General features: G+C 47.6%; 2 protein-coding genes, 1 long non-coding RNA gene and 1 pseudogene across 3 annotated transcripts; 1 reads left to right on the forward strand and 3 right to left on the reverse strand.

Moving 5' to 3' along the window:
- Nucleotides 1-1772: 1772 nt before the first annotated feature.
- LOC136532982 (uncharacterized) lies at nt 1773-2324 on the reverse strand (annotated as a pseudogene).
- Nucleotides 2325-2578: 254 nt separating this feature from the next.
- LOC136532983 (malonyl-CoA:anthocyanidin 5-O-glucoside-6''-O-malonyltransferase-like) lies at nt 2579-3309 on the reverse strand. The gene has a single exon (XM_066525552.1). The coding sequence runs from the start codon at nt 3307-3309 to the stop codon at nt 2581-2583; it is 729 nt and encodes a 242-aa protein (XP_066381649.1). The 3' UTR covers nt 2579-2580.
- A 1090-nt stretch (nt 3310-4399) lies between these two features.
- On the reverse strand, nt 4400-6830 carry LOC136532985 (receptor kinase-like protein Xa21). The gene is made up of 2 exons (XM_066525553.1): nt 5354-6830; nt 4400-4980 (listed from the first exon to the last, which is right to left on the reverse strand). The coding sequence occupies exons 1-2, from the start codon at nt 6828-6830 to the stop codon at nt 4550-4552; spliced, it is 1908 nt and encodes a 635-aa protein (XP_066381650.1). The 3' UTR covers nt 4400-4549.
- LOC136532987 (uncharacterized) lies at nt 6573-7442 on the forward strand. The gene is made up of 3 exons (XR_010778356.1): nt 6573-6654; nt 6747-6837; nt 6972-7442. It is a non-coding gene; the product is annotated as an uncharacterized lncRNA (long non-coding RNA).
- Nucleotides 7443-11455: the final 4013 nt, after the last annotated feature.

Below are 11455 nucleotides of genomic sequence, written 5' to 3' on the forward strand. Positions count from 1 at the left end.
TTTTTTTTTTGAGTTGAAAGTAAACAGAGTTAAGGGAGGCAAGATGATGGTTGAGCTCCGAGCTGGCGGCGGAGGAAATGCAGAACGAAGCAGGTCAGGGTGGCCGCTGGCCATGGCGGCGAGGACGCCATCTGGGACGAGTAGAGTAGGGCGTGAAGCGAGCGCACGGAATGAGCGTGCAGACGCGATACCATGTGAAGAAGACGATGAACATAAGATGTGATGAAGAGTTGAAGACTATGCGATGCAACGAACTTACATAGACAAAACTATCGTGCTATGTATTTTTTTTAAACAAATGCCAGAGCTCTGCCGCTCGAATGAATTTTATGTACCAGAAGAGTAGCCAAACATGATGTCAAAACACGCGACACGAAGGGCTGACCTACCCACGCGACGCGGAAGGGAAACAAAACTGCCATGAGTCATCGTTGCCGAGTGTGGTTGCAAAGCAGCCAGCAGCTCTGATTTTCCATGACAGGCTTAGATGAACCTAATGAAGACAAACATGCGGCCTGAAACGAGAGGCCACAATAGGTCATCGTTGCCAAGCTCAAAATAAAGAGCAACTCCAACTTCCTAGTTCGATCCTCCGAGCCACCCCCGGCGTTTGCAAGATCTTGAAGCCTCCCAGTAGACGAAGAAGGGGGTGGTTCGCCTCGTGTCATCGTTGTCGAGCCGTATCCCTTGATACGAGCATAACCGAAGGCAACATCATGGCTGAGACGAGGTCCAATCAGCGACGCCTTCAAGAAGGGCATGATGTCGATAACGCCACCGTCACTCATCCAAAATGGACTGGGCTTTCACCCGTGGAAGGCAGTGTCGGGAAACATGACACCCTCAGCAAGGGATGCGGCGCCCACAGGCGTCATGGTCGCCAAGGCTTTCGCCCAGAGGGTTCCCCGACACAAACGTCCAGCTAAGACCACGGACGCTTGCTATCGCTGCCGTCGTCACAACCCTACCATCCTACCGAAACCTCCCAGAGGAGCATCGACACGCCAGCTGCACGCAGCAGCCGCATAGCTGCGTCGGCCGCCACACCCTCCGACCAGACAACGTGGAATCGAGCTTACCCTGCCACGCGCATCACCTGCCGCACATCGAAGACGTTGCCGGTCATCGTCGCTGGCTCTGGCACCCGCAGCGATGCTGCCGGCCACCGCCGGCTGCCACCAGATGCGAGTGCCCCACCACTGTGGGCGCCGCCCCCAGCTCAAGGGCGCCAGATCCGGACGCTAGGGCAGAGAATCCGGTGCCCCAAGCGGCGCCGCTGCCACCACCATGGTCGCCACCACCGGCACCGCACCGCGCCCTGGGGGTGCCGGATCCGACCCCAGCGGATTGGATCTGGCCGCCTAGGCCCAGGAGCAGCCTAGCGCGGCGCTGCCATGCGAGGAGGAAGGGGACGACGAAGGGGAAGAAGAAGAAGAACCCGTCGCCACCACCATCGAGCGCCTGCCCCGGGCTCCGACCAGCGCTACCGCAGCCACGACCAAGCCGCTCCGTCGAGCTCCACGCGGCTTAGACGATGTTGTGCCCAGCCGGCTCGCTGCAGCCCGCGCCGCCGCACTGCCGAGACGCGAGGAGAGGCCCCGCCGCCGCCATCACGGCGAGCCACACGGCCCTGCCGGCGGCCTGCTCCGGCGGCGGCGCAGCGGGGGAGGGGAGAGGAGGGGAGGGAAGGGGCGGCGCTGTGCTCGGGCCGCCCGAGTCGCCCGCGTGGGAGGCGACGCCGAGGGCGAGGCGAAGGGCTGTCACTACACACCTCATATTCTGGACTGCGAATCTGTGATGCTAGTAGAATTGTCAGATTTGTCTCGTTTCGTGAACTGCAATGCCTCTAAAGTTGCTAGATTTGCCAAGTTCTGAAATTTCATTGAATTTCCCATCCCTCATCAATTGATTGTCAAAAATAGTATCAGATAAGACCACTGCAGATGCCCCTGCTTCCATATTCCCCTTGATTGAACCAATTTTAATTCCTTGAGAAGCAACCATTGGTATGAGAGGAAATGGTTTCTTCAGAGCTGACATGTACGTCTCTCCACCCATCACTGAAACTGGGTACACCTTGTCAACTTTTGCACCAGCACTGCAAGCACATAAAACTTCACTCCTGGAATATAAAGAACATTACTTTCTCAGCTTGAACTTATGCACAATAAAAACAGCTTCAACCGAACAAACCCATACGTCCAGGACTGTGCCAGGACTCATAATGCATCAGCAGCATTTAAGATGGTACCAACCTCGAATGTTAAAGAAGGATAACTCCTGCAAAGATCTTCAATAACCTCGAGTACTCCCGGAGTCGTCATGACAACCTCCAACACGGTAACGCCGCCGCGGACAGCCGCGTGAGCCGCCTGCAACGCCGTCTCGCCGCCTTAGAGCGCGGAGGCACGCGATGACGCGCGAGCGCAGTATAGCGGCGATCGCCCTCGGGGTTGTCCGCGGCGCGGCGGTGGGCGGCGCCGGGGCGCGCCGTCGCCGGCGGGTTGGGGAGGTGGTGGTGGGAGGCGGCAACGCACATTATCGGGCGGCAAACTGAGCTTCAGATTATCGTGCTATGTATCACCTGCCGCCGCAGGAAATACAAGGGAAGAAACCGGGACGACGAAGCCGGCCGCGTCGAGCGCCACCGACACCTGTACGCCACCGTCCTTGGCGCCAAGCAGCGTCACCATCTGCTTGGCCAAAAACGGTGGAGTGGAGCTGAAAAACATGGCGCAGAGGAGTCCCAAACACCCGCCACACCGCCTGGCCGTCTACCACCGCGTGCCGGATCGACACCCCAACCGCCACGGCGCCGCCCCCGCCGCCGGCGGCGGGCCTTGTGACCTGCACGGCGAGAACCGGTGCGAGCAGCTGCCACGCCTCGAGATCCGGGACGAGCTGCACGAACGCCTGCGTGTCGTGCTCGGCGTCTCTGGCGAGGCGGCGCATGCCGTCGGCGCCGCCGGAGAACTCGGCCTCGACGAACTTGACCCCCGAGGAGGCGGCGGCGGGGGAGAAGTCGAGGACGACGTCGCCGGAGGCGGGGAGGAAGGCGAGATTGCCGGCGAGGGGGAGGAAGACTGCGAGAGTGGCGGCGAGGGAAGACCGTAGCGCGCTCACGGCCGACGGGAGGTCGGGGCCGTCGAAGAAGAACAGCCGATGGATTGTCTTGGAGATCTGCAGCAGGTCCAAGAAGGACAGCTTGTGCTCGCCGTGGCACGGCGGCGACAGGCCGTCGGTTTGCACGGGATGGACATGGCTGGTGTTGAGAACACACACCTGAGAGCTCACGGCGGAAACTAGCATTAGGATACTAGTGTTACTTAGGGCGCGTTTAGTTAGCAAAAATTTTTGGTTTTGCCTACCGTAGCACTTTCGTTTGTATTTGACAATTAGTGTCTAATTATAGACTAATTAGGTTTGAAAGTTTCGTCTCGCGATTTTTCACCAAACTGTGCAATTAGTTTTATTTTTCGTCTATATTTAGGCCAGTCTCAATGGGGTTTCATCAGAGTTTCATGGGCATTAAATAGGCTGATGTGGCACCGTATTGATAAAGAGAGAGATGATAAGAGTTTTATGGGAGTAGAGAGAATTTTATGGGGATGAAATTCTTCTATACTATTTCTAAAATATGTATGCATTGGTAACAGGGCCATGAAATCCCCATTGAGTGTCTTAGTACTCCATGCATGTGCCGCAAGATTCGATGTGACACTTTAGGGTAAAAATTTTTAGAATCTAAATATGGCCTTAGCCAAACAAGTTCGGTGACGATGAGGTGTGAGCTCACCAATTAATATGGGATCCAGCGTTGGGCCGGCTCCTCACCTCCTCGGCTCGTCCTGTGCCGACAGGAAGCTGAAAAGCTGAGAGCCGCCACCACCATTCCACCAAGCTCCAACGCCTTCCACTTCCATGCCTCCCTAGTCCCTCCCACACCACCCCAAAAAAAAAAGTTAGGCAGCGCCAGCCTAACCGCGAAAAATAGATTTGTCCTCTCCCGTCTCCGGCCGTTACCGTTGCTGTCTCTAGCCCGTGGTGAGATTTCTCGTAGCTGTTTCCATAGCGCGCACAAGGTGTTCGACGGAATGCCGTGGACACATTGCGGCCACCTTTGCAGAGTTTGCTGCGTGGAGCCGCGTACCAGTAGCGTGTGGTTCAGGTGATGATGCAAGAAAGGTCCTTGGAGAGAAGATCTGCCCTGGGAAGTGGTTTGATTCCTCTCTCAGGATTTGTTGCTCCAATCATCACAAGCCCAGAGAATAAGAGGAAATGATTAGTCTAATAAGCTGGGCCTCGGTTTATAACATTCCAAAATATCGACAGGTATAACTGAATTGTTCTTTTATATTGGCACTGTGCTTCAGATATTTCTTGGGGTGTCATCCACATGTATTACACATAGTCACTATCCTTCTTATTTATTAAAATTAACAAACTAGATTTAACTAACAAGATAATATCAGTGTGAAATGAAATTTCGTCTGCATAAATCAGAATTCAGAAAGATTGACTTGGCTTTATGAATTACACATAGATTTGTTCAATGTGCTTGCTCCTGTGTTCTTTCTGCTATCTGACTTTCGAATGTGCCTTCATTGTTTCTTAATGGGTAGAGTTTTTCTTTGATTTTATGAAGTTCTTTTACAACATCCCGCATTTGCATCCGCTCTGCAGGTAGTTGTTTTGAACAGATGAGGCCAATCCTCAGAATGGAAGCAAGGCGTGAGAGTGTTGCTTCCTTGTTAAGGAGTGAGTTTGGGTCCCTCTCCGTGTCTTCACTTGATGGAATGAGATTGTGGTCAGCTACAACCTCAACATGATTAGGAAATGCTGCCACAACAAAACTATGAAGGTTGAATTCTGCCTGAAAATTTTCTCCAGTAGGACTTCTTCCAGTGAACATCTCTAGTAAAAGTATTCCATAACTGTAGACATCTCCACAGGTGGTAACTTCATTGCCAATTCCATATTCTGCGAGTATGTGATTGCATGAAAGTCAAAAGTCAGTGTGTTAATACCAAAGCAGATGACATAAAATTTTAGATATCACTGATGTTAACGCCAATTGCCAAAACAGATAATGGATAATGCACAAGTTATGCAAATGGAAAAATGTCACAACAGATCAAACTGTAAATTATCTCAAATGATTTATATATTCCACAAAGTTTCAATGTACTTTAGGGTGTAAAATATTTTGCTTTCCAAACAGAAGGGTAAAAAAGGGTGAAGTGCAATTGTGGAACCATTTTCAATTGAATACAACTAATCATTTTATTGTATACAAGTGAACATAAGTGGTGAAATGTTTGATATCAATATGGCATGTGATAAATTTGCACACCTGGAGCGGCATATCCAAAGGTCCCCCTAAATGCGGTCCATCCTGATGACTGAAATTGATTTCTATTTTGTTGATTTATAAACCTTGCTAGACCAAAATCGCCAACATGAGGCACCATGTCACTGTCCAGAAGGATATTGCTTGGCTTAAGATCACAGTGGACAACTGGCTTTGGCTTGAAATCATGAAGATACTCCACTGCAGATCCTACATCGATGACAATGCTTAGCCTTTGACAAAGGTTCAGAGCTTGTTGACCACCATGCTCGCCCTTGTTAACATGCAGCCATTTGTCCAGATTGCCATTTGGTAGATATTCAAAAACTAAAGCTTTAAAATCATATTGTCTTGGATCTATAGTTGAGCAGGCTGTTAAGATCTTCACAAGATTCCGATGCCGAAGATATCTTAGGGTTTCACATTCTGCAAGAAAACTATGGGATGCTCCCCTCTCCTGGAGCTTGAGTATCTTCACTGCAACAATACTATGTTCGCCGAGGCTCATATTTCCCCTGTACACTGAACCAAATCTTCCTTCACCAATAAGATTTGCTGTGGAGAACCCATCTGTTGCTCTTGACAGATCAGCATAAGAAACTCTTGGTAGTTGACTGCTAGAAGCTATTGGATCTAATTGTTTTTTATTAGATTTATGTTTCCCATATTGAAATATGAGAAAAGATATGAAGATGAGAGATAAAATTGTTGACACTGACACCACTACTGGTAACCTTGGAAATTTTTTCTTTTTCGTCGATTGCTTCAAGCATGGTGGCAAACCTAATGCCGGGATACCACCACACAGATCATCGTTTCCAACAATTGAGAATGCTGTTGCATTATGAAATATCCCAGCATCTGGAACTTCACCTATCAATTTGTTGAAGGAGAGGTTCAGATATGTGAGACCAGCAAAGCTGCTAAAAAACTCTGGAATGGTCCCAGATAGGTTGTTGCTTGAAAGGTCCAGCTCCTGAAGGCCTGTTAACTTTTTCATTGTAGAAGGAATTGAACCATGAAGGAGATTCTGTCTAACATAAAGATACTGCAAGCTTTGACAGCCTCCGATGGAGACAGGAATTTCACCGGTTAGCATGTTACCCATGAAATCAACAACTACCATGTTCCTCAACAAACCAAGCTCTGAAGGTATTGGGCCTACTAGCATGTTGTTCTGGAAGCTTAAATCTATTATTGTGTCGGCTAAGAAAACCTCATTTGGTATTTTGCCGGTAAGATTGTTATTACCAAGGCTTAATATACCCAATGAGCATTTTCCAAGAGATGGAGGAATTTGCCCGGTAAGTTCATTGCCAGTTAGATAGAATTCAATCAACTGAGTGAGGTTTCCAAGTGTCGGTGGGATCTCTCCTGATAGTCTGTTTTCAACTAGAGACATCACATTCAATTTTGAAAGCGTACCAAGAGAAGAAGGTATGGGTCCGGTGAGGAGGTTTGGACCCATGTAAAGTGCCATTAAATTGGTGAGTCCTCCAATTCCCTCTGGTATATTTCCCTCTATCTCATTGTTGAGAATCTCAAGGCGTTCCAGACTGGTAGAAAGATTAGAGAGTGAGTTCGGTAGAACACCCCTAAGCCTGTTGAAACTCAATTGCAGGACTTGTAGATGGCTGCAATTTGTCAAAACATCCAAGAAGGCCCAGTCAGCAGCTTGATTTGCCTCTAGCATGTTGTAATCCAAGCGCAGTTTCAACAAAATCTTGAGGTTTCCTACACTTGAAGGAATTGTGCCATAGAACGAGTTATTATCTAATTGAACTATTGATGTGACCACGCCAGCGTCGGGGGCCTCGGCGTTCTCTCCGACCACCTCGGCGACCTCTCCGACCATCTCGGCGAGCCCTCCGACCACCTCGGCGACCTCACCGATCACTTCACCGACCTCGGTGACCTCTCTGTAACACCCCAGGTGTTTGCCACCAGTTAAGCAATGTGTTTGAGCTCAAACATGGCATATTAAGTAATGATGAAGATGTCAAGGTCAAATCTATGGAAATGAGCCCCAACCTAAACTTGGATATTGCATCCTTGCTTTACATATAGGCCCTTTTCAAGATATATGCTTGGGTGGTGTTATTGGAATATCTTCGTGAGTCTCACATCAATACCCATTTATATTGGTCCATAGAAAAGTTTCGTGAAGTTTGGAATCAAGAAGTCACATGAAATGACGAGTTATGTCCTTGCTTGAATTATTTTATAAAGTGAAGGGATTCTCGATCGTCAACCAAATCTTGCAACCATGCCCAAATGACTCTAGATGAACTCTACAACAAAAGTCATGAAAGGTTCATGTTGGGCAAATGCCGAGAAAATGCTCCAATGGATCAAAAAGGATAATTTAAGCTTCATCGTGATCCTACTTTGGTCAAAGTAGAACAGTAGGATCTATACCAGTTTTGAGGTTGGACATTAAATGAAAGTTATAGTCCATATTATGTAGAACAAACTTTGTTTTTGGACGAAGAGCTAGATCATCTTGGAAGTAAGTCAAATCGAGGTCACAAGATCGAATTTGCTGCTGATTTCAGGACTTAGAAATATTCTAAGTCTAGAAATTCATCGACATCGGCATTGACGTCTCGCGTTCTCCAAATTTTGTTAAGCAACTTGACTTGACCCCAAAATGGAAGTTGGAGCTAAGTTCATGGAGAAGAGCATGTAAAAAGATGGCACCAGTTTGACCTCGTTTTCACCATCAATTTGAACGTTTGCTTGTCGCTGTCAATACGCTGACACTAGCAGTTTGTGGCTTAATTACCCGCTGTTGAAGAGCTCTAATGACCTTGGTCTCTAAATGAAAAATGAAGAGCAGTTCGCGGGCTTCAAACTTTGTTTTAGGCCCAGTAACTAATTCGGCCTGTAGCCAGCCAGAACTGACGCCCGCTCTGCCCACTTCTACGCGCACCATGTGTTCGACGATATGCCGCGTGGTCTTCTTGCATGGACGCCGCGCGCCCTCTCCCTTGCCGCGTGCCCTCGCCTCCCTGCGGTCGCCTCGCTGCTTCTCCGCGCGCGCCAGGCCGTTATGGACGACCGGGCTCACTCTCTCCCTTGCACCCTCGCCTCGTTGTTGCTCGCGAACGCGGGCAGACATGGCCGCCATGGCCGAGCTCGGCCTCGCCGCGTCCCCGCTGCTCAGCCCTTCCTCTTTCCAAGCCGTCAGTGCCATCATATTCCTCTCACCACGCCGCCCCTCCCGCACTCCCCCGTCGGCCATGCCACGCCCCGCAGCGCTGGTGCCGCCTGCCGCCGTCGCCCAGGCCGCCGGCGTGCGTGGCCAGGCCGCGTTGGGCCTCCGCGGAGCAAGCTGCGGCCACCTACGTGTGTGTGCACCAACCTCCTGGTGCTTCCCCACCTTTCCCCCGCCGCCGCCGGCCCTTCTCCGGCCGCCACCGGCCGATTCCCCGGCGTCCTCTGTTCAAATTCGCGTCAGGGACCTCGTACAGCAATTCGAAGAAGAGCAGGGGCCTTTCTGCAGAACCTGTGACTCATGTGAATAGTGCCGTAAGGACTGGTTTGTAATTATTTTGCAGGAACTTTGGAAATTCATAGTAAATCGTAGAAAATTCATAAAATAGTAAATGAGGACTTTTTGGAATCCTTGTGAAATTGTCTATGCAGTAGATCTATAATATGACATGTTTTAGTTTAAATATTTTGCGGTAAAAATAGATTTATGCAGTAAAGTTGTAATGCTAGTTGAATTTGTTATTTTTCATAACTGTAGATCTAGCGCTCCAAATGAACTGAAATTTTTGTGGCATGCTACTCATGTGATAGTTGATGTGTGGTAAAAATTTCATGAGTATTGGATGAAGTATGAGTGAGTTATTGGTTTATCTTGCTCTCACATGATTTCTTGCTTTAGCAACTTGTCTTTTTCATAGAGGTTGCTATACATATTCAAATGGAGTAAAATTTGTACAGTAGACTATTGAGAGGATATGTGAGCCACTATAATTTTTGTAGAATTTATTGTATACTTTTGGTATATGTTCATTAAGTCACCTTGTTATCTAAAATAAATTAAGAAATGCATTAAAAGAATTTATTTGGTCATGGACACTAGGTTTTCTAGTGTTCTTTAGTCATGTGTGACATGTTGGTAAAGTTGGTTTTGCCTAATTATGTGTTTGCAACATAAGTTTATATTTATTTTCTTGCAAATGTGGTTTTTGGACAGATCTGGGAACTTAGCAAAGTTCTTTATGATAATGTACTTTGTTGTGAAACTTGTTTATACAAAAGTTGTAGATAATTCATGTATCTAGCTGCTGTTAAAATTTGGTGGTATTTGGCCTTGTGGTTTGTGAGTTATGCCTGTTTAAAGTTGGGTTTCAGAAATGGCTGCTTTCTGTCAATTGTGGACCAGTTTCTGTAAATGGGTATAATTGACTTAGTTAACTTGAGAATCATGCTAAGAGGATTAAAGATGAATTGTAGAAAATTCCATAAGCTTTCCAGATTGTCTTGTTGCATGTCTTTTGGATAAGTACAACTCCTGTTATGAGTAAAATTAGCTGCTGCTGTTGCAGCCTTCACTCTATGATTGCCGTGAATAACTGGTTTGTCTTGAATGCTTATGTGATGCATCTTGTGTTACCATTCATACACATGCATTTTGCATCTCATTTAGGTGCGCTAGTTGAACCACGTGAAGAGCATGATGTTGGAGCCAAACCCGAAGACGATGTCTGGAGGATCTATCCCGAAGATGGAAGGACTAAGCAAGTGCTAAGACCGGAGATGTCACCATGACGGTGCAAGATAACGGAACTGACTTGTGTCGGATCCCAGGCAAGCCCCAGAGCATTATAAGTCTCCTAATTTATAAAAGCAATTCTTTCTGTATATATGAGTTTATATATTGTTGCATTAAGTGGTAGGAGTTGATTGAAACCGTTGATGCATTTATTATTATCCTTGCCTACCTTATTATCTTTTACCCTGTTAGGTCGGGATCGAATAACTGCTTAGCCTTGCTTAGACCGATAGCAATCGGTGATATCCGTTCACCTACATTATAGGTGGTTACTGGAAGAATTTAGCTATGGAAAGAATGATATCCTGGAAGTAACCATGTGTGATGGATAATTGGAGACAGGACGGAAAAGTTGGAGGCAACCAGACAGGGTTCTGGGGTGCTGTTAGTTTCCGTCTGTGTCGATTAAGGACCGACCGTTGTTGGCCCTCGAGTCATGTTGAACGCATGCCTTACATTTAGCTGGCCGGATAAAGTACCTTCCGACCGCGAAGCTGGGAGATTATTCGGGCCGAGTAGATTGCCCGCAGCGCACTGTGCCAGAGCAGGTGTGGTAGGACACGGGGGCGAGATGATAAGACCAAAGTGCAGTCGGTCGGCCCCCGGGTATATGTGGTTCCTGGCAAACTCGAGATTCCTGGATAGTTGACTCGGTGATCAATATCTCACTTTAGCGGGTGAGTGAGGTTTGTGTAAGGAATAAATCACCAGCTGGTTAGGAATCGATTCGAATCGCCATCGCTCCTGGATAGTGAGCACTTGACTCGAGTTACGGCATCATAGTAATTATTATGGAACAATGATGGTTATCTGGATGGTATATGATATGCTAAATCTAAATTGGTAACTGAATGTTATTGGTTAATCAAGTGATTGCTATAGTACAGGTGCTTACCTAGATGGATAGGTCATAATAAAGATGATGCAAAGTACTTAAAATGGTTTCTTCGTGATAGCTTATGCTTTTCGCAAACAAGTCAGCTAGCCCACTAAAGAAAGCCTTGCATGATCCTTGGTGTCATTTGTTTTGGTTTCCGACGGGTAAGTCTAGCTGAGTACATTCGAGTACTCAGGGTTTATCCCACCTTGTTGCAGGTGATGTTCTCGACCTGTTGATGATGGTGGCTAACCGCCGGTGGGCTCGGTGATTCTATACTTACTTCTCATCTATATGCTTTTGTCGGATGATGTCACTATGCTAGCAATATATTTGGAACTTATATTAATGTAATCATTTGAAAGCTATGCTGTTTTCACTAAGCGGTTTTGAAACCCAAACTTGTACTATTATTTGTTAACCCCTTTGTAATATTATT

The sequence above is a fragment of the Miscanthus floridulus genome, unplaced genomic scaffold (genome assembly GCF_019320115.1).
Source record: "Miscanthus floridulus cultivar M001 unplaced genomic scaffold, ASM1932011v1 fs_758_1, whole genome shotgun sequence".
In the NCBI taxonomy this organism is placed as follows: domain Eukaryota; kingdom Viridiplantae; phylum Streptophyta; class Magnoliopsida; order Poales; family Poaceae; genus Miscanthus; species Miscanthus floridulus.